The sequence below is a fragment of the Petaurus breviceps genome, unplaced genomic scaffold (assembly GCF_028583685.1).
Source record: "Petaurus breviceps papuanus isolate PSGF00001 unplaced genomic scaffold, PetGlider_PUasm1.0 138, whole genome shotgun sequence".
Taxonomy (NCBI): Eukaryota; Metazoa; Chordata; class Mammalia; order Diprotodontia; family Petauridae; genus Petaurus; species Petaurus breviceps.
Window position 1 is genome coordinate 18,099,768 of NW_027185694.1, and position 23,460 is coordinate 18,123,227.

Here is a 23,460-nt window from a genome sequence, read left to right on the forward strand (position 1 = left end):
TGTCTAAGGTGAAATGTGTAATGAAACATTTTTTTAAGGAAAACAAATGATTATAGTGAGGGGGGGGGGTGTTTTTGTTTTGTTTTTTGTTTTTTTAAGACCATACCAACATCATTAGTCAATTTCCAAATCAAATAGGACCTTAAGATTCTGAGGCAGCTAGGTGGCACAGGGAAGTCACAGCTCTGAACCTGGAGTCAAGAAGACCTGAGTTTTGGGGTGGCCAGGTAGCACATCGAGTAAGAGCACCAGATCCAGTGTTGGGATGACCTGGGGATCGAATCCAGGCTCAGACACTTAGCACCCACCCAGAAACACCTGGCCGTGTAACCTTGAGCAAGTTATTTAACCCAGATTGCTCTAAAAAAAAAAAAAGACCTGAGTTCAAACCCAACCTTTGACACTTACTAGCTCTGTGACCCTGGGTAAGTCACTTAACCCTGTTTGCCTCAATTTCCCCATTTGGAGATACATCCCAGGGGTTTTTGTGGGAATAAAGAAATATCATATTTGTAAACTGCTTTGCTACCTTAGCTGTTGTTATTATTATCCTAGCTGGGTCCTCAGAAATCATCTAATCCAATCCCCTCAGTTTTACTGTGGTCCACTGATTCTAAAAACAATGCAAATACTCCAAAAGCAAAAAGTGAAATGCCAGTTTAACACCATAACAATAACATTAATACCATTACAAAGGTTTCCTTACTAAATCAATTTGAAGATAAAAATAAATAGAATCCTTCCTATGGTGTACATGGGGGAAAAAAGGTCATCTAGCCTTTTTTTTTTTTCCCTAGCTTTTTCTTAATGATCTCTAATGAGAAAAAACTGACTCCCTCAATTAATGAAAAGAAATGCTAGGGAAGGTGGACTAGCTATACCAGATTTCAATCTGTATTATAAAGCAGCAGTCATCAAAACTACTTGGTACTGGCTGAGGAATAGAGGAGTGGATCAATGGAATAGATTAGGCACACGAGACTCAGAAGTTAACAACTATAGTAATCTATTGTTTGATAAACCCCAAGACCCTGCTTTTTGGGTTAAGAACTTACTATTTGACAAAAACTTCTGGGAAAACTGGAATATAGTATGGCAGAAACTGGGCATAGACCATTATCTAACACCATATACCAAAATCAAGTCTAAATGGGTGCATGATCTAGGTATAAAGGTTGATACTGTAAGCAGTCTTGTAAAACAAGGAATAGTTTACCTGTCAGACCTGTGGAGAGGGAAAGACTTTATGACTAAACAAGAATTAGAGAACATCATAAAATGTAAAATGGATCATTTTGACTACATGAAATTGAAAAGCTTCTATACAAACAAAGCCAATGTAACCAAGATTAAGAGGGAGGTGGAAAATTGGGAAAGAATCTTTACAACCTATGTCTCTGACAAAGGACTCATTTCTAAAATATACAGACAATTGAGTTAAATTTATAAGGATACAAGTCATTCCCCAATTGATAAATGGTCAAAGGCAGTGAACAGGCAATTTTCAGAGAAAGAAATTAAAGCTATCTATAAGCACATGAAGAAATGCTCTAATTCACTATTGATTAGAGAAATGCAAATCAAAACAACTGTGAGGTTCCACATCTTACCAGTCAGATTGGCTAAGATGACAAAACAGGAAAATGACAAATGCTGGAGAGGATGTGGGCAAATTGGAACACTAATGCATTGCTGGTGGAGTTGTGAACTGATCCAGCCTTTCTGGAGAGCAATCTGGAATTATGCCCAAAGGGCTATAAATACTTTCATACCCTTTGATCCAGCAATACCTCTCCTAGGGTTATATCCCAAAAAGATCACAGAAATGAGAGAAAGACCCATATGTACAAAAATGTTTATAGCAGCTCTTTTTGTGGTAGCAAAGAATTGGAAATTAAGAGGGTGCCCATCAATTGGGGAATGGCTGAACAAGTTGTGGTATATGCATGTTATGGAATACTATTGTGCTATAAGAAACGAGGACCAGATGGTCTTCATATTTACCTGGAGAGGCTTAAAAGAACTGATGCTCAGTGAGAAGAGTAGAACCAGGAGAAATTTGTACACAATTACAGACACAACATATGTGTAATGACCAACTTTGATAGACTGGACCCTTCCCAGCAATGCAGTGATATAAGTCAATCCCAAAAGACTCATGATGGAGAGAAATATGTGCATCCAGAGAAAAAACTAGAAAGAACTGAGTTTATGTACAGGTGGAAGCAAAATACCTTATCTTTTTCCTTCTCTTGTTTGGTTTTATGTCCTCTTTACCATTTTTCATCCCATCTGATACAATCTGTCTTTATAACTGTGATAGTAATGGAATATAAAGTTCCCCCTGTGTTGGCTTGGTTTTCAAACTGATTGTGTTAAAACCCAGAGCTTGTTAATCCCACCTGTGGGATGGACTTGTTGACTTGAAAAGAGAGACATGAACTGGGAGGAGCTGGTGACACAGATTTGGAGACAAGAGAGAGGCAGAAGAACTTTTTGGAAGCAGCACCTCAGGAGGCAGAGAGAGACTGAGAGAATTGCTGGGGGCGACTTTGAATTGCCCTGGACTTTTGAGACCTGCCCCCTGAGCTGCCAAGGACTGAGGAGACATGGCTGTTACCGTGTTTCCCCGATAATAAGACACTGTCTTATTAATTTTTTTGGACAGAAAAACACCAGAGGGCTTATTTTCAGGGGAGGGCTTATTTTAATGAACATTGACAGCAATTTTAATAAACAGGTAAATGTGAACAAAAAAATGTACCTTTATTCAATAATGAATTCAATAAAGAATAGGATGACGCGCTCACTGATGCAGCTCTGATTGTATGCAGCTCGGAGCTTGGCGTGTGTTTCACCCGGTGGGGGGGGTGGGACGGTACATACAGAGGGTACCGTAACGTAGCGTGTAGCGCAGGGGATCACCTTCACTACAGTAGCAATCTCAATAGGGCTTATTTTCCGGGGAGGGCTTATTTTAGAGGAATCTTACACAGTAAGGGGAGGGCTTATTTTCGGGATAGGTCTTATTATCGGGGAAACACGGTACTTTGTCTGTCTGTTTTGATGTTGTTTTGCCAGATTTGTCCACTGGTGAAAGACAGTCCTGTTGTTGAAGAAGTCCTGGAACCTGGCTTTTGGTTAAGAAGCCCTGAGACTGTCCTGCAGACAGAGAGTGAATACTGTCCACTGGTGAAGGACAGTGCTGTTGTTGCAGGGGTCTGGGAACCTTTCTGTTGGTTCAGAAGCCCTGAAGAAGGATTTTATTGTTGTATGTTTACAGAAATCCTGCTAATGTTTTCAGGGGTTCTAGGACTGTTCTACAGACAGAGGATGAATTAATGAAGAGACTGGCAATGTATCTTGTGGCCTTGCTAAGCCTTGTCTCCCCAGGAAATAAGATTGCTGAGAACTTGCCTCTTGTCAAGATGAAGAAAAGACCTCCATTTGGGTATTAAGTGCTGTGCTTAAATTTGCTGTAACTCTGGGGTAGATTCAATTGTGATCCAGGGGTGGGGAACTTTTGACCTTTTTGTGCTCTGTGATTGACAAATGAAGGTACTTTACTTATGTTTGGAAACTAATCTCCATTTGAGAAGAGGGGCTTTGTGGTGGACTAAATGAAGGTACAGCCTAGGGGTGGAGTAGTATTTAGAACAGGGACTTTGTAATTGATTGAATGATTGGAAGGTCCTGGGGTGGGGTAGTACTTGGAGATTATTTAATCACATTTAGTAAATGCTGTATTTTGAGTGATGTCATGTTTTGACCTTCTCTGTTCTTGGTTTGTCACTGAATAAAATGGAGAGCACCTATGCTGGTATTCTGAACCTTGGGAAGTTGCCTTTCCTTGGTATTACATTACAATAACCTGACCAGTGTATAATGTGAAAGTATTTACAGATCCTATACTTGACTATATGCTGCCATTGGGGGGAGGGGAAGGAGCGGGACAAGGAATTGTGGAATTGAATCCTATAAACTAAAAGGAAACAAACTAATTAAAAAATTAAAAAAAGAAAAAAAAACTGGCTCCCTCCCCAGGCCCACCATGCCACTTTTACATGACTCCAATTATTAGAAAATTTTTAAATTTCCTTTCCTGATACATCCAGTTACTAGTGCTTTCCTCATTCCTCTCCCACATTGCTCACCAAAAACAAACAAACAAACAAATAAAAGCAATTACTCTGAACATATATTATGTATGTACCTTCTCTATTTGAGTTGTTTCACCCCCAGTAGAATGTTCTGGGTAGGGACTGTTGCATTTTCTTTTGTTTTTGCTTCCTAGTACTTGTCACATAATAAGTACTTATTAAATTATATTGAAGCAGGTCTAAATTTTTCTAATAATAACAATAATAGCATTTTATACTGCTTTAAGATTTGTGAAATGATGTACATTTATTATTTCATTGAACCTGGGGTAATTTTCATGGGGCCCATGACTAACTGGAGCCTGAGCTACAGGAGTGAACTATCAAATTGTCCACAAATAAAGATCATTTAGCCTCCTTTTCTTTCTGCTAATAGTGATTTATCATGGGGATCAGGTTGGGCTGCATGACATGGGACACTGGGAAATTTCCACCATACACTGCCGCCGCTTCTGTGTGACACCACTTCCCTCATGGACTGAAATTTCTGAAATGGAACCACAGCAGAGAAAAAGGGAAGGTTGGGCAAGATCTATAAAGGAATAACAGAGAAATTGGTTAGAAGAGGTAAGTTAAACATGATATTTCAGAAGCTTTCACCCCCTTGAGGGACACAGAGAGAATAAATAAGAAACAAAGGTATAGCTCACAAATCAGAAAATAAAATTCAGTGTAGACTAGAAGGAAAGAGAAATAATGAAAAAGACAAAATAAAGAAATTCTGTTTTAGAAAAAGGAACAGCAAAATAAAATTAATAAAAAAAAATAAGAAGTTGGAGGGAAGGGAAGATTTTGAACTAACCACTGCAGTGGAAAAATTCAAACCAATGTCTAAAAGCTGCCTTATCCTGTTTTCCCATTAGTTCTTGGTTTTATAAATGCTTATCATAGTCCAACTTAAACTATAAACTATTCTCCTATTAGAAATGGGTATAGGGGCGGCTAGGTGGCACAGTGAATAGAGCACCTGCGCTGGAGTCAGGAGGACCTGAGTTCAAATAAGGCCTCAGACACTTGACACAATTACTACCCATGTGACTTTGGGCAAGTCACTTAACCCCATTTGCCCTCCAAAAAGCAAAAAAAAAAAAAAGAAAGAAAGAAAGAAATGAGAATAGAACTGACTTACCTTTTTTAAGCTGAAGGAAAAGAAATCTATTTTTATGCACAAACTATCTATTTTTATGCACAAACTTACAAACCTTGAAACACTGATTTTTCTCTTATATTCAAATCATTCTCTGTTTCCTTGGGTTTTCATTGATAAGTGTTGGGCTCCAGTGTTTCAGACATGATTATCTTCCCCCATTTCCTCCCATGCATGTAGGTCCCCTTATCTCCTATGAACAGCTAAATAGCACAATTTTGTCCCAAACCCCTCTCCCGTTCAATGCCGGTTCCCAGGACAGTGGACAGCATGTGACCATCAAATTTGTCCTTAAAACTCTATCTCTTCTTTCCAATCCAGACCACACTAAAGCTGGCTCATTTCCCATCACTGACGGAGCTCCTGTATATCTACAACTGCATAAATATGGCATTATATTTACTAATACTTTGGGATCCACTGCTCTAAAAAGAGAGTGAATCCTCCAAATGCAATTGTTCACAACCAACTTTGAACATTTATAGAATTTTGTATTGCTGCAACACCATTTAAGAGGGCGGGAAAGGGAAAAGGGAAAAGAGAAAAGAGAATAGGAAGAGAAATAGATAGCTAGATAAGTAAAGAAAAAAGTCAGTAGTAATCATGCCATATTACTCATATCACTTAAGTGGGAAAGCTTCCAGTGTTTCTCTAATACATGTAATTGAACTCTTGGTTTTAAATAAACCCTCTTGATCACAGTAAAGGATGGTTTGGTTCCTATGCTTTTTAATGTCTGTACCATTAGTAAATGTCCAAAGCATGTCACTGTATGATGAGGAACAAACCTTTCAAGACAGGTGTTTCTGGAATCAATGTTTGCTTTTTACAGCAGAGTTGTAAACAGAAGCAAAGAGAGTTGTTACATGCTCCACCACAGGACTTCTAGATTGATGGTTTTTTCTACTGAGACATGTGAGGAAGACTTGTATGAAGCCCAAAGACTGAAGAAAGACATTTTTTAAAAAACTGAAGAGTGATTACAGTTACATAAATGAAGACAAACTTCAAAGGGCAACACTTTCTAAATGGACAGATGGTAACAATTTATTAAAGAGAAAGCACATATCTTTCTTTTACTTTAACAAACAAACTACGAAAAGTGTAAGATTTCAAGTACCCTATCACACTATGTTTTTTGTATAACTTTTCCCAGAATTGTACTGAGATTGGATATAACTATGAATTTGCTGTAAGTCGAAACAAAATTTATCAGTTAAAAAACTGAGGTGGGGGTGGAGATGAGGTGGTTGCACAGTTCTGACATTATGTATTCAATGACTGCGTGTAAAATGCAACCTAATAGGTGAAACTTCTAAGAACCCAAATATTTCGCCATAAGAAGCCATGCTTTCTGCGAAAAGGATGCCAGAAGTTGACCCAGAATGGAATATACCATCTGTGTTGGAAGAGGGGGGTGCGATCTTATCCTGATCCTTTTTTTTGGATGCAAAAAAAAACCACCTTAATTTGGTGGGATGTAGATATTGTTAAGTAGATGTGGCCACGGGGGTCTCAAGGAGTGAGTGGAGGGGAGGGGTGGGAGAAGTCAGAACTCGACCCAGACCTCCTCGTGCGTCCCCCCCCCCCCGCCTCCAAGTACAATGATTTCTAGTCCTCATTCAACTTGGTGTTTCCTACGGTCTGGCTGCTTTTATCCTTTTCGTCCGGACGCTGGAAGAAGAGGTAATTAATTCCCACTCTCGCGTGGGAGGCGCCAAAGGTGTCGTGGGGGCAGAAAGTGGGGACGTCCCCGAGCAAGCCGAGAGAACGCATGGCCAGGAGCGGACAGACAGCTCTTTGGCTTGAGGTTGCCGAGCCCCCGTCCCCCTGCCCAGGGCTATCTAGGGCCGCCGTAGCCGCGGTGGGAGCAGAGCCAGAGTTTGGGCAACTCTCGGAGACAGCTCAGACTAGGGAAGAGCCGCGACGCCGTGCTGGGGCTGGAAGGGTCATTCTCGTGCGGAATGGTAGAGCTGGAAGGCTCGTTGGAACGGGGGATGCGTAGTCAGCCCACCGCCCTCCATTAGCAGATGGGAGGACCAGCTCCAGAAGCTCTCGGGTTGTTGTGGCCTCAGGAATGATGGAAATTCGGTGATTGAGACCGCAAAATCAGAGAACGGGAGGGTACTAACATTGACTGTATAGGGCTGGTACGGGCTTCTTTACTTTAGAACATGGAATGTTAGACCTGGAAAGGTCATTAGAGCATAGAATGTCGGGCTGGAAGGCCAAGCAGTATTAGAGCTAGGACCATCATTAGGACATGGAGTGTCAGAGCCAGGAGCTGCAGAGAACACGGAGTAACAGAGGTAGAAGGGCGGTATGTTAGAGGTGCAAGGTACAATAGAATTATTAGTTAAATTCCCAGCGATGGAGAGGATCATACTGTGGGAAGGGCAGGGCTGAGGCTCAACTAATAATGCTTCCTCTACAAGACTCGTAAAAAAGGAGTTTGAAAGTGAATGTGCTTAGCCGGGCTTCCCGAGGTGAGGAAAGTGACTGGAGACATCTTTAGGTGTTCATGACTACCGGTAATAAGTTCCTTGGGCAGTTCATTTTCTGCGTTCGGAAGGGCCTGAGGACCTTTGGTGATTGGAGATTTAAACATGGCCCTGGGGTGTCTTTTCTCCCCAGAAAGAACCGAGAACATTCTTCTTCTAGCCTTTTCTTTGCTGCAGGGCATAGAATTAGTTTTACTACTGGAAGGGATCTTAAAGATAATTTAGTTCAACCTCTTCATTTTATGAAGAAGGAAGTGACTTTTTTAAAAAAATACTGGTACTAAGTACAGAGTCAAAACTCAAACTGAGCTTTCCTGATTCTAGGGCTATTTTTCTTTCCTCTCTACCAAGGGTTCTTAACCTGGGGTCCTGACCCCAGACCAGGGCACCTGTGGATAGCTTTCAGGGTATCCATGAACTTGGATGGGGGTGGGGGGAGAAACTACATCTTTATTTCGCTAACCTTTCATTGAAATTTGCTATTTCAGTTCAAAATATTAATGTTAATATTTATCATCCAGTTCTGAGAAGGGAGCCTTAAGTTTCACCAGATCACCAAAGGGGTCTATCACATAAAAAATGATTAAGAACTGCTCTATAACAAGGGTGATTTTCCTGTGACTTTAGAATTTCCTTATTGCCTCTTCCCTCTCCTCCTTGTAGGGCCCTCTGTGAATCTCAGCCTCAAGTTTTAACCTATCCCTGAGTAGGCAGCTTAGGGGGAACTCCTCTTTCTTCTCAAACTCTTTGCGCTGCCTCAACTTCCCTAGGAGTCTTCCCTCCTAAAGCCTGGTGCTAGAGGAATGAAACACCCCCTCTTCCCATCCTGCGATGTATATTAGAGATCATTTGCTGGTTAGAGTAAATAATAGGTCACCTAACCCCACTTCCCAGTATTCCCCCTTAACAGGAATTTATTCCCTTTTATTGTTCTTGTTCAGTTGTGTCCAAATGACCCCACAGACCATAGCATGCCAAGACCCTTTGTCCTCCACTATCCCCCCAAAGTCTTTCCATATCACTTTCCATCTCAGTTATCAGGATCTTTTCCCATGAGTCCTGTTTTCTCATTATGTGGCCAAAGTACTTAAGCTTCAGCCTCAGTATTTGTCCTTCTAATGAATAATCATAGTTAATTTCTTTAAGTATGGATTGAGTTGATCTGCTTGCTGTCCAAGGAACTCTCTCAAAAGTCTTCTCCAGTACCACAACTCAAAAGCATTGATTCTTCAGCACTCAACTTTCCTTACAATCCAACTCTTACAGCCATACATTACCATTGGAAAACTGTAGCTTTCAGTATATGGACTTTTGTTGGCAAGGTGCCGACTCTGCTTTTTTTAGTATGTTGTCCAAATTTGCCATAGCTTTCCTTCCAAGGAACAAGTATATTTTAATTTCATGACTTGAAGTCTCCATCTTCAGTGATCTTTGAGCCCAAAACCATAAAATCTGACACTTCCATTTCTTTTTCCTCTCTTTGCCAGGAAGTATGGAAGCAGATTCCATGATCTAAGTTTTTTTTATGTTAAGCTTCAAGCCAGCTTTTACACAGGCCTCTTTCACCCTCATCAAGAAGCTTCTTAATTCTTCTTCACTTTCTGCCATCAGAGTGGTATCTTCTGCATATCACTTTCTGCCCTCGGTGGTATGTTCTGCATATCTGAGATTGCTGATATTTCTCCCAGCAGCCTTAATTCCAGCTTTTGATTCGTCCAGACTGGCATTTCACATGATATACTCTGAATATAAGTTAATAAAATAATGTGACACTATTCAGCCTTGTCATACTCCTTTCCCAATCTAGAACCAATCATTTGTTCCATATTTGGATCTCACTATTGCTTCTTGACCTGAATACAGGTTCCTCAAGAGATGAGTACAATCATCTGGTATTCCCATCTTTTTGAGGACTTGCCACAATTTGTTGTGATGCACACAGTCAAAGGCTTAAGCAGTCAATGAAGCAGAAGGAGATTTCTCCATAATCCAGCAGATGTTGGAAATTAGTCTCTAATTCCTCTGCCTCTTCGGAAACCAGCTTTCCGTTCTGGGAATTCTCAGTTCACATATTGCTGAAGCCTGCCTTGCAGAATCTTAAGCATAACCTGTGAAATGAATGCAGTTGTTTGGCAGTTTGAACATTCTTTGGCATTGCCATTCTTTAGGACTGGGATGTAAACTGACCTTTTCCAATACAGTGGCTGCTATTGCATATCTTCCTGTATTTCTCTCTTACTTAGGGATGATGCTTGGCATTGGTATTGGCGTAAGCAATGGAGACCAGTGCTAATAAAGTTTTTCAGATGGACCTACCTGCTTTTTGTGATTCCTAATAGATTTCAATGATGTTTTGGTCCAGGGGTACTGGTTATAGAGAGATGTGCTTACATCGAATGAGATCTGCCTCCACAGAATGACTGCTTAAACTCATGGCAGGTCAGAACTATCAGACCTGCAAGAGAGGCCTCAGAACATAAAATGTTAGCTCTAGAAAGGAATCTTAGGCATCATTTAGCTACTTTCAGTTCAGTAAACACTGACCAAGTGTCTACTGGTGCAAGTCATTGTGCTAGATCATACAGTTACAAAGATTAGGTAAGACATGATTAGACATAATTATAATTTAAATTGGAATGGGATGTGTATCTGTCTAGAGAGTACCAAAGGGTTATGAGTGATTTCAGGAGGGAAAGGTGGGCTTCTAGGTAAGGAGATTTAGGGATGTTCTTCTGAAGGAGGGGTCATAGGAGCTAGGCCTTAAGGAGGAAAAAAAATGATTCAATGGGCAACTGGACCTTTTCCATGTCCTTGTCACATCTTGACTTGAATTCTATGTTCTAGGGCCCCTTCTAGCTTTAATAAGGGAAGAGGTTTTCCCTTCAGCAGAGGTAAGTCACCAGGACCAGAGGGGAAGAATTGATAGTTTGCTAGGAAAATATTAGTTGAATGGGATTCATATTCCCAAGGGTCTTGTGATGATAAAGGGTTGTGTTCTCTATGTATCAGTTCCCTTCTCCTAGGTGCAGCAAAGGGTGGTGAGGAGGAACATTATGACTCTTGGGAAGAGACTTCCTTCCCCCAGACATTCACCTGTTTTCTAACATCATTGACAGCCACTGCTCAGAAGTAAATTCCCTTCCCATGCTGCCATTCTCCACATTCTCATCCCCAACCATCCGTTTCAGAGTCCCTGTCCTGCTATGCACACCCTTTCCAATGTGCTTTCTAGATCCCCAATTCTGTCCTCAACAAACTGCCCTTTTCCTGGCCCTCTTCCCTTGACAATTTTTTCCTTTTTGTACTTTTAAGAAGACTTTTATTATCATTCAGTCATGTTTGATTCTTTGTGAACCAACCCCATTTGGGTTTTCTTGGTGTAGAGAATATGGAGTGGTTTGCCATTTCTTTCTGCCCATTTTACAGATGAGGAAACTAGGGCAAACGGGGTTAAGTGACTTGCCGAGGGTCACTCAGCTAAAAAGTATCTGAGACCTGATTTGAACCCAGGAAGATGAGTCTTCCTGACTCTAAACCCAGTACTGTATCCATTGTACCACCTAGCTGTCTCTGAAAAATTATCTCCTTCCTGTGTAGGGGAATGTAAAAACTTCTCCGAATGGGTCTTAGAATTTGGTGTCAACTTTACCCTTCCCCCTTCATTGCTGCTGTCAATCAGCAGCAAGCCCTTTTGGAGTCTTTTGACCCCCACCTAGCTTCAGTGCTTTGTCTTCCCACCCCCCCTCCAGCTCTGTGGGCTCCTCCTCCTTGCCAGTGGGAGCCAGGGACAACCCAAGCTTACCGCACCCATTCCCCCTCCCAACAACCAATGGAAGTGAGGGACAATGGGGGAAATATGACCCTGCTGTATTAGGGTTTAAAAACTCTGCTCTATATTGCACGCTTCTTCTCCTTGATCTGTCATGGAGAGGACCACCCTCTTCTCCCAGGGGAAGAGAATAAAAACTTCCTATTTTTATCCTGAGAAATCTCCATGTTCTTGATTAAATTTTGAATGGGGTTTTTCATCCCACACACTCCCAAAGATAAATTTCTTACTACCAAGGCCAAACTTGATACTGTCTCCAGTAGAAGTAAATTCCTTTCTTTTTTTTCTCAGTCACTCCTTATATGTTAATTTGTTCCCCATTTCCCACGCATACACCTAGGTCTTCCCTATTAAAAAAAAGTCATCACTTGACCTTACCATCCCCTCAAGCCATTATCCTCCATCTTTGCTCCTTTACAGATCCAAACTCTTAGAAAAAGTCATATATATTCATTACCTCCATTTTGATTTACTTCTCAACTCTTTGCTGTCTGGTTTCTAACAACTTCCCCACTTTCTTCCTCCCCAAACTGAAGCTACTCTCTCCAAAGTTACCAATGATTTCTTAATTTCCTTGACTAGCTCATCACTCCCTGTGTAACCTAAGGCTCTTTCTTTCTCCTACACACTCTCTTGGTAACCTCATTAGCTCATAAAAATTATCATTTCTATGCAAATGACTTCCAAATCTGTGTATCACTCTTAGTAAGCATTTATTAGGCACTAATTTTATGCCTGGCATTGTGCTAAGTGCTTGAGATACAAAGAAAGGCAAAAAGCAATCCCTGCTCTCAAGAAGGTCATAGTCCAATGGGGGAGGCAACATGCAAACAAGATATAAATAGGATACATTGGAGATAATCTCAGAGGAAAGGGACTAGCATTACAGGAGATCTGATGTTTAATTTTGGGGTGAAAATTTTATTTTTTCCAATTACATGTAAAGACAATTTTCATATTCATTTTTTTATAAGATTTTGAGTTACAAATTTTTTCTCCCTCCCTCTTCTCCCCCCTTCCCATGACAGCAAACAATATGATATAGGCTATACATGTATATTCATGTTAAATATATTTCCACATTGGTCATGTTGTGAAAAATGAATCAGAACAAAGAAAAAAACCACAAACAATAAAAAAACAAAAAAAGTAAAAATAGTATGCTTCAGTCTGTTCTTTCTCTGGATAGGGATGGCATTTTCCATAATGAGTCTTTTGGAATTTTCTTGGATCACTGTATTGCTGAGAAGAGCTAAGCCTATGGTAGTTGATCATTGCACAATGCTGCTGTTACTCCTGGTTCTTCTCACTTTACTCAGTGTCAGTTCATGTAAGTCTTCCCAGGTTTTTCCGAAATCCACCTGCTCAGCATTTCTTATTGAACACCAGTGTTCCATTACATTCATATGCCGCAACTTGTTCAGCCATTCCCCAGTTGATGAACATCTCTTCACTTTCCAATTCTTTGCCACTGCAAAAGGAGCTGCTATGAACATTTTTGTACCTGCGGGTCCTTTTCCCTTTTTTATGGAGATCTGATGTTTTCAAGTCTTCTGAGTTTGTGTCTTGAGCTTCCCTGACTCCATAGAAGCTTTTTATGGTCTGGTTCTTTCCAGCCTAAGGACATTATGTTAGAGTTAGGTTCTGTTCTGGAAAAGGATGGCTAGCTTGAGCTTTTGTGGATAAATCTGGGGGCCTGTAGGTTTTCAGCATTCCCAAGATGGTGTGATCTAGGGAGAGTTCCAGTCGCTATCCTCCTGGTCTGCACTCTGGTCCTTACATAGGTAGGACCTCTGTTCCCTTGTGACTACAGACCACACCCACTCCTCTCCATCCTGGAATTGCAACCTGCAACCTGGCTGTTGGATTAACAGGCTAACAAATGGTACCTGGTCCTGCACCCAATACTAGCACTGAATCTTTTATAATACCTTTCTGACAAGGAGTTTAGTCCACATATCACTAAGTGCTGCTACTGCTGCTGAGCAACCCTCAGGCCCTACAACTGGTGCTGCTTCCTCCATGCATGCTTCTGGCCATTCCCCACCCCAGCGTCTACAAGCCACCCTCTTTCAGTCCTTCTTCCTAGGCTGTCCTGTGTTGGAAAAATGCAATGCTGTGAATTTTTGGGGGAGGAAGTAGGGGGTTATCCTGCTCAGAATTTAATTTGAATTGATTTTGTGTTGGTTTTTTTTCCTTTTTGGAGGGGGTAAGGCAGGGCAATTGGGGTTAAGTGACTTGCCCAAGGTCATATGGCTAGTAAGTGTCAAGTGTCTGACACCAGATTTTAACTCAGGTCCTCCTGACTCCAGGGCCGTATTCACTGCATCACCTAGCCACCCCTGGTTGGTTTGTTTTTTTATGTTGTTTAGAAGGTTGAGTTAGGAGAGCTCAGCAGAAATACTAATTTCTCTCCGCCATCTTGGCTCTGTCCCCAATCTCAAAGGAAAGGAACTGTGGTATTAGGGGGATCAGGAAAGGCTTCTCATAAAAGGTGAGATTTTAGCTGAGACTTGAGGAAATCCTGGAGGTGGGGCATTGAGAGTGGCTTGCCCAAGGTCACACAGCCAGTGTGTGTCAGAAACAAGACTTGATGCTTTGGCATCTAGTAAATGTTTACTGAATTAAATACCTCGTGCTATTCCCTTTCAGACCTTCCTAACTCGAGCTCCTGTTCACTCCTACTCTGTGACTATTCATGGCTGACAAGAAACTGGTAGTGGTTTTTGGAGCAACAGGTATGTAGAACCATAGAATGTAAGGGCTGAAAGAACACAGACTTTTAGAACATAGAATGTTCCAACGGGAAGAGACCTTAAAGTCATAGTCAAATTCCTTTGGTGTTCTAACAGAGGAAAAGCAACCCCAGGGAGATGTGACTAAGGTAAGACTAATACAGCAAATCACAGATAAAGCTAAGTCTTGAAATTTCCTGAGCCTTGGGATAGAACTCACAACTCAAGGTGGGCTAGGGGTTGACTAATGTCCTGGACAAGCTAGTAGGAAAACACTAGTAAGGAAAGACTGACTACAGTTATTCTTTCCACATTGAGACTTTCCCCATTGTGGTTTCAATATATTTCTAGTGTGCATAAAAAAATTAAATGGGAGGCAGCTAGGTGGTGCAGTGAATAGAGCACCTGCCCTGGAGTCAGAAGGACCTGAGTTCAAATCCTGCCTCAGACACTTAACATTTACTAGCCGTGTGACCTTGGGCAAGTCACCTAACCCCAATTGCCCTGCCTTCCTCCTGGAAAAAAAAATTAAATTGGAATTTGGGGGGAGTTTTGCAGAAGTTGCAGACAACACATGAAGGCCAACAGACAACACAGAACCTATAACCAAATACTTACCTCAAATTTTACAATAAGGTACTGTAAACATCCCATAAAAGAAAAAATTCAGACTTCTTTGGTACAAAGGGAGGGCCAAAAAATTTTATGAGAATTTTCCAGATCATGGGGGCACTGCTCCCCTATGCCTTTCGATGTAGAAGGGATAAACTGTATTTTGTGGAGTATCTAGGTCTCCAGGTCCTAAGACTTTTTCAAATTAAGTTCTGAGCAGGATAACCCCCTTTTCCTCTCTCCCAAATTCACAACATTGCATTTTTCCAGCACAGGACAGCCTAGAAAGAAGGACTGAAAGAGGCTGGCTTCTAGACACTGGTGTGGGGACTGGCCAGGAGCCTGCATGGAGGAAGCAGCACCAGTTGTGGGGCCTGAGGATGGTCAGCAGCAGCAGCACTGAGTGATATGAGGACTAAACTCCTGGTCAGAAAGATATTATAAAGGACTCAGTGCTAATACTGGGTGCAGGACTGGGTACCATTTGATAATCTGTTAGCCCAACAGCCAGTTGCAGGTTGCAATTCCAGGGTAGAGAGGAGTGAGTATAGTTTGTAGTCACAAGGGAGCAGAGGTCCTACCTCGGTAAGGACCAGAGTGTTGGTTACTTAAACTCTCAGTTCCCCTATTTTTAATAAGGTGCTAATCTTCAGTGGTTGGGGAAGTTCCTCACTGAAAGGTATAAAGCTAAAATCACTGATCTGGTCAAAAAAAATATTACTAAAGTCAATTCATGTGACCTCACAGAAGTCTTTGTATTTCCTTGTATGTTTCATATTTTTCATTTTTATTATAATACAGTATAATATAATATAATATTAAAAATATTCCATTACATTAATTTTTTAAACTTTTTTGATTGCTACAAACATTGTAAATGCTGAGTAAAGATTGATTAAACAATTTTTTCCAGTAACAAGATTTGACCTAAGTATATTCAAGATCATGTTAAAACATACCAGGAAATATTGATATTTTTCTGTCTATAGACTGGCACATTGGCTTCACCCACAGATCAAAATTTGACTGTACCTGCCCTTCTCACCCAAATAAAGTACAAAGGAAACTAACTGTATTGAAATATAGTTATCAAATTTTTTTTTAAAGTTCACATAGCCCATTATTGAGGCTACATCTACACAAAACATTTCTCTTAAAAATGCTGCTTGGGGGGCAGCTAGGTGGCACTGTGAATAGAGCACCAGCCCTGGAGTCAGGAGACACTTGACACACTTACTAGTTGTGTGACCTTGGGCAAGTCACTTAATCTCAATTGCCTTGCCTTCCCTCCTCAAAAAAAAAAAAAACTGCTGCTTGGACCAGATCTGTGTTAGAATGCTTTGCCATCACTTGTATTTAAGATTATCACTTATGACAATTGAATATGCCAATTATTCTCATGTTTCCTACATGGCAGAGATAATAAAAGGGATTTCTTTCCACATCTCACTTGCTATTTTTGGGTGAATAAATATATCTAGCATTTGTTGGCTTTAAAAAAAATAAATAAGTACAGCTCATGCAGCCCAATTTAAGAACCCCTGAGCTAGAGGGTATCTTTGAACTCATTTAAGCAGTGTAGTATAATGAGGAGAACACTGGATTTGGAATCCGGGGGTCTGAGTTCAGACCTTAGCTCTGTTCTTTATGACTTGTGGTCTCTGGCAAATCATATTCTCTCACACCTGGGCTATTTTAATAGCCTGAAGGTGGGCCTGCCTGCTTCAAGTCTCTCCTCACTCCATTCAGACACCAAAGTGATCATCTCACCTCCTACTTAGTAAAACCTCAGTGACTTCCTCTTGCCTCCAGGATCAAATGCACAATGTTCTGGTTGGCATTCAGAGCCCTTTCTAACCTAGCCCTCTCCAGCCTCTCTAACACCTTATGTGTACTCTTTGCTCCAATGACACTGGCCGCTTGGCTGTTCCATGAAGACACTCTTCCATCTCTGCCCTTGCCATTCTCTCTGGCTGTTCCTCATGCTTCGAAGGATCTCCCTCCTTCTCCAGTCTGCCTGGTGACCTCCCTGGTTTCCTTTAAGCCCCAACTAAAATTCCGTCTTTTACTGGAGGGCTTCTCTGACCCCTCTTAATTCTAGTGCCTTTCTTCTGTTAAATATCTCTATTATTTCATATATAACATTCTTTGTATGTATTTGCTTGCATGTCGCCTCCCCCATTAGATTGTTGTTGGTTTTTTTTTTTTGGAGGGCAATTGGGGTTGAGTGACTTGGTCAAGGTCACACAGCTAGTTTTTGTGTTAAGTGTCTGAGGTTGGATTTGAACTCAGGGCCTCCTGACTCCAGGGCTGGTGCTCTATTCACTGTGCCATCTAGCTGCCCCTCCCCTATTAGAATGTAAGCTCCTTCAGGGCAGGAACTTTTGTATCCTTAGTGCTTAGTACGGTGCCTGGCATATAGTAGGCACTTAATAAATGTTTATTGATTGATTAATCTCATGGTTTCAGAGGGAAACAAAGAAAATAAGTCTTTGCCCTTTTTTTTTTTCTTATTTTTTCTTTAAACATTTTTTTCAATTACATACTTTTGCCATTCATTTTTTTTATTTTGAGTTCCAAATTCTTCCCTTCCCCTCCCCTAGATTGAGAAGATAATTTGATAAGAGATTATACATGTGCAGCCATGCAAAACATATTTCTATATTGATCATGTTGTGAAAGAAAACATTAGCCTTTGCCTTTTGAAAGGGTTTATTTTAGGAGATAGATGGGGTTCTTTTTTTGTCTTTTTTATTTTTTGGAGGGGGGAAAAGCAGGGCAGTTGGGGTTAAGTGACTTGCCCAAGGTCACACAGCTAGTAAATATCAAGTGTCTGAGGCTGGATTTGAACTCAGATCCTCCTGATTCCAGGGCTGGTGCTCTATTCACTGTGTCACCTAGCTGCCCCCAAGGAGTTGGAGTGTCAAGGTAATGGGTTGGCTTGGGATAGGAACCTCAAAGAAGGGCTGATTTTTTCCCCCAGGTGCCCAAGGTGGTTCTGTTGCCAAGACTCTCCTGGAAGATGGAACATTCAGAGTTCGTGTGGTGACTCGAAATCCCCAGCAGAAAGCTGCAGAACATCTGAGAAAGCAAGGCGCAGAGGTGGTACAAGGTGACCAAGATGATGAGAAGAGCCTGGAGCCAGCCCTGACAGGGGCCTATGCTGCCTTCATTGTAACCAACTACTGGGAGAATCTCAGCCAGGAGCAGGAGATCAAACAGGTGCAAATAAAATGGACCTCAGTTTCCCTGTCCATCCAGCTCTAAGCTCTACGATTCGATTCAACACACATTGACTGAGTGTTCACTGTATGTAGGAAAGCAAAGATAAAAACAAGGATGTGGTCCCTGTCCTCGATGAACTTGTGCTTTGTTACAAGTGAGGGGAGCGGGGACACAGCCATACAGATGTGTGCACAAGATCATGAGGAGAGAATCTTAGAAACTAAGCCATCAGAAAAGGCTTCTCTTAAGAGGGCACGTGCCCAAAAACTCATTATCTTCCCCCAAACCCTCCCCTCTCCCCAGCTTCCTCGTTACTGTCCAGGGCACTACCATCTCCCCCTCTTTCAGGTTCCAAGTATCATCCCTGAGTCCCTACTCTCTGTCATTTCTCCAATATAACCTGTTGCTGATTCCTGTTACATCTGCCTTTATAACTCTTTCCCATCTGTCCGCTTCTTTCCTGACACTGCCACTATCCCACGGCAGACCCCATCACCTCAAACCTAGACTACTACAGTATCTTGCTGGTGGGCCTGCCTGCCTCAAATCTCTCCCCACTCTAATACACTTCACTCAGCTGTCAAATTGATCTTCCTTAAGTGTAGGTCTGATATCACCTACTTATTCAGTAAACTTTAGGGGCTACCTGTCACTTCCAGAATCAAATTTTAAAAATCTTGTTTGGCATTTCAAAATGCTTTTCAAAGGCTTTCTTCCTTCCTTTCCAGCCTTTTTTTTTTTTTTTTTGGAGGCAGTGGGGGTTAAGTGACTTAAGTGTCTGAAGCCAGATTTTAACTCAGGTCCTCCTGACTCCAGGGTCAGTGCTTTATCCATTGTACCACTTAGCTTTCCCCTCCAATGTTCTTTTATCCTACTCCCCCTTCCCATACACTGTGATTCAGTGACAATGTCCTTTCTTCTGTTTTCATTTTATTTTTAAAATTTTTTTTTGCTTTTTGGAGGGGAGAGGTAGGGCAATTGGAGTTAAGTGATTTGCCCAAAGTCACATGGCTAGTTTTGTATTAAATGTCTGAGGCCGAATTTGAACTCAGGTCCTCCTAACTCCAGGCCCAGTGCTCTCTATTCACTGCACCACCTAGCCGCTCCCTTTCTTCAGTTCTTCACATAAGACATTCCATCTTCCAATTCCAGGCATTTTCACTTTTACATGCTGGGAATTCTATTACTTTTCATCTCCTTTTCCTTGCTTCCTTCAAGTCCCAACTAAAATCCCATCTTCTACAAGAGACCTTTTCCAATCCCCCTTAATGCTGGTATGTTTCCCTCTGTTGATTATCCCCAATTTATCCTGTATATGTCTTGTTTATACATAGTCATTTCCATGTTCTCCCCATTAGACTGTGATGAGGGTCATCTTTTTACCTTTCTTTGCATAGCGCCTGGCACATAATAAAATAATAATCGTAAGTACTTAATAAATGCTTGCTGACTAACCAGCATCTGTGCTGAACCTTGAAGGAAGCGAAGGATTTATAAAGTCAAAAGTGAGGAATGCATGCATTCCAGGCATGAGGGGATGGCCTGTGCACAGATACAGCTTAATGCAGTGGTCTAGAGCTGAGCAAGAGATCATCTATCACAGCTGTGTTTGTATTTTTTTTACATTCTTCTTAAAATGTTTTTATTGACATCTTTTGTTTTTATATCACCTACATTTCCTAGTACATTCCTTGGCCTCTGCCTCCTCTTCTCCTTTGTGGCAAATAAAATTGCAACAAAGGCATAATTTTTTCCAGGGCAAGATATAATTTTAATAACAGCAACCCGTAAACTGTTAGTAAAATGGGTCATGCTGGCACCTCAGCAAAATCCTAGGACCTTAGCATGATCAATTTATTGGTTAGGCTATCAGTAACCAAGAAATTGGATGTATGGCCTTTCACTCTATGACCAAAGACCCCAAGTGATGGCTGACAGGGTCTTTTGAACCTAGATTTGTCTCTCTTCTGATTTGCCTGACAGCACATCATTTGGACCTCCCGATTTATAGGTGGGTTGGCCTTCAGGAGTGGATGATCATTTCCCTCTCTGGCAATTTAAGGATTGGTAATTGCTGGGTGAGTGTCAATTGCCTCTAGTAATCTTGACTAAAAAATAAAACCACCCTAATCAGGATTCCCCCAGGTTAGCCTTCCCCTTGGAGACCTAGTCACTCACTCCTAACTTTGATGAAGAACAAGCCAAGGATAGGAGAGGGACAGGAGAGTCCTGGGACATGTTAGAAATGGCTACACAAGAATCTCTGATTAGGAAGGAGTTAGTACAAAAACACAATTCTTATAAATTAGGGAGTAGCCCAGTCAAAAGAGCTGAGGCCAGAGTAGAAAATCTAGAAACATACCCCTCTCTAGGTCTTGAAGACCTTTTCTCCATTCACTTCAATTTATTAATTCCCCCACTTTAAAGATTTCCTAAAATTCCCCACTCTCCAAAAAACCCTCCTAGACAGAATAGAGGAAAATGACAATTGTCATTCACTGATCCTTTTGTTCACTTTTAAATAGAGGGTTTTAAGCTGGGGTCCACAATAGTCAATGGGTCTGTGGATAGATTTCAGGGCTTCCATGAGCTACAATGGGGAAAAATATTACATTTTTTGTTTTTATTATGTTTGTTTCCCTTTGATATTATCTGTATTTTATTTTATGCATTGAAAAACATTCAATTTAAATTTAAATTAAAGATTTAAATATCATTCTGAGAAGAGTCCCTAAGCTGCATTAGACTGCCAGAGGGAGGGTCCATAACACACACGCTCAAAAGGTTAAGATCCTGTGCTTTAATAGAACAGTTATATAAACCAGAAATAGTGCACTGTTTTTACTTTGCTCCAGTTTACATTTGAAAGAGGAATTAGAGCTCTCTTTTGTTCCAGAAGGCGGAAGTAGAGCTAATTGGTAGAAGTTACAAGAGGCAGATTTCTGCCCAGAATGAGTAAGAATTCAATAACAGTCCAGTGGAAAAGCTGCCTCTCAAAGGAGTGAGCTTTCCATCAGAGGCATTTGTGATTCTGCAGCCATTCGATTTTTAAGGAGTTGGGGACTTGTGTATTATGCTTATCTGTGTGTGTGCTATATCTCCCTAAGTATGGGTAAGTTTCTTGAGGACAGGCACTGTTCCATCTGTCATTACTTTGCCCAGAATAGGGTGTTTGATAAATGAGTAGACAATAAATGTTCAGTTGTATTGTTGAATAATAGGAGAGAGGCCTTTTCTGACATTCCTAATTTGTGAGGACATGGGCTCTTCTACAGGGTAAACTCCTGGCTGACCTGTCCAGTCGCTTGGGCTTGAGTTACGTGGTCTACAGTGGACTGGAGAATGTGAAGAAGCTGACAGGAGGCCAGCTGATAGTCAGGCACTTTGATGGCAAAGGGGAGGTTGAGGAATACTTCCGGGCTTTGGGTGTACCAATGACCAGTGTCCGGCTACCCTGCTACTTTGAAAACCTTCTCACCTACTTCCTACCACAGAAGGCCCCTGATGGAAATGGTTACTTGCTGAGTGAGTTAATTTTCATGTGCTATCTCTTTCAGTGACCTGTCACAGCAAGGCTTTCTTCCCACCCCCAAGTTTGGGTTTTTTTCTTGTTAAACATTGTGTGGTGGAAAGAGATTTAAATATCATTATATAGATCATAAGAGGCAGCATAGCACTGGGTGGGGAACCAAGCTCAGAGTCAGGAAGATCTGGGTCCAACTCCAATGCATACTGGCTTTGTGACCCTTTCAGTGCCTGGGCAATTCATTCTCTTAAGACTGTAAATGGCATAAGTGTTGCCTTGGGCTAAAGGGTGCTTGATAAGCAGGTGTTCTGTGGATGTGCCAGACATTAGAGCCTTCTGTCTGGCAAATGTCATATAAACCAGCTCTGCCTTGACAAAGGACAGCATTAGACTTACAAGATCATGTTAGAGTTGCTCCAGTCTGGTAGAGAGAACAGAATTGTGTTTCCCCAACCCACCTTGGATCTTTTTTTCTCTTCCCCTTTGAAGGTTTGCCTATGGGTGACATCCCAATGGATGGAATGTCAGTGGCTGACCTGGGCCCTGTGGTGCTCAGCCTGCTGAAGTCCCCAGAAAAATACGTGGGTCAAAACATTGGGCTTAGCACATGCAAGCACACAGCCACAGAGTATGCCTCCCTTCTCTCTAAATACACTGGGAAGACTGTGCATGATGCCAAGGTAGGAATCTCTCCAAGGCCTGACAATATAGGATCATAGATTTTATCCATTTAATTCTCATTATTTGTTTGCTTGTTTATTCTTTTTTTTTTTTTTTATTTTGAGCCTGGTTCTCCTTACCTCATTCAGGCTTGGAAGTGCAGCACTCATTCATAGGCCCAGTCCCAGTGCTGATCAGTGTAGAAACTTTCATCCATTCTTCTGCCCTCAGCAGCCTGTTGTTCTCTACCTTTTCTCTTCAACCATATTATCAATGCCACTTCGTATGGATACCTGAGGGGCTTTAGCTGTCCTGAACTCAGGCAATCCACCAGCCTAAGCCTCCCTCAGTAGCAGAGGATTAGAATCATGCATCACCATGCCTGGCCTGCTGCTATAAAATCATCAGGACAAACTTAATTCTAATTCACTTTCATTGACAGCTTCTAAAAAGCTAGGCAAGTGAAGACAGGTAGATTATAAAGTTGATTAATGAGATGTTAGAGATATAGAGACTTATATGAATGATAGGCTCCCTGATCCTGACATTCTCAGGTTGTAAATTGCAGAAGAGTAAATACTCTTCTTAAAGACTGGATCTGAGTAAGCTTTTGTCATACTTATTAAAGAGAAAGAGAGGGAAAGAAAAGGCTCTGAATTTACCTGGTGGCTCCAGCTGTATCCTGGACAAGGTGCTGACATTCATGGGTTCTTTCTTTTATCTGTAGACTTCCCCCGAGGATTATGAGAACCTTGGCTTCCCTGGGGCACAGGACCTGGCCAACATGTTCCGCTTCTACACCATGAATCCAGACAGAGACATGGAGCTGACCTTGAAACTCAACCCCAAGGCCAAAACTCTGGAACAGTGGCTGGACCAGCACAAAGAGGCTTTTGCAGATATGTGACAACTTTTACTGCTACCTTCCTACCACTGCTACTCTAACCCAGTATCTTGGCAGTTAGCTCCTGCTAGCTGGTCTTCTTTTGTTAATTGTTTTAAAGCTGTTGTACCCCTAGTTTCTAAAATAAAATGCTTTGTTTCAGTTCTGGAGCTCCAGCCAAA

At 41.5% G+C, this 23,460-nt stretch overlaps 1 protein-coding gene across 1 annotated transcript; it reads left to right on the forward strand.

Annotated features, from left to right (window-relative positions):
• Positions 1 to 750: 750 nt before the first annotated feature.
• On the forward strand, positions 751 to 23,460 carry NMRAL1 (NmrA like redox sensor 1). The gene is made up of 7 exons (XM_069106563.1): positions 751 to 760; positions 6,928 to 6,993; positions 14,290 to 14,375; positions 17,968 to 18,206; positions 21,485 to 21,734; positions 22,225 to 22,415; positions 23,123 to 23,460. The coding sequence occupies exons 3-7, from the start codon at positions 14,336 to 14,338 to the stop codon at positions 23,300 to 23,302; spliced, it is 900 nt and encodes a 299-aa protein (XP_068962664.1). The 5' UTR covers positions 751 to 760; positions 6,928 to 6,993; positions 14,290 to 14,335; the 3' UTR covers positions 23,303 to 23,460.

What these genes read in the sequence shown, in the direction of transcription:
- NMRAL1 (XM_069106563.1), top strand. Translation starts at nt 14,336, where the DNA reads ATGGCTGACAAGAAACTGGTAGTGGTTTTTGGAGCAACAG. An exon ending in AGGAGCAGGAGATCAAACAG is followed by an intron (nt 18,207 to 21,484) that starts GTGCAAATAAAA and finishes GCTCTTCTACAG; the next exon opens with GGTAAACTCCTGGCTGACCT. An exon ending in AGACTGTGCATGATGCCAAG is followed by an intron (nt 22,416 to 23,122) that starts GTAGGAATCTCT and finishes TTTTATCTGTAG; the next exon opens with ACTTCCCCCGAGGATTATGA.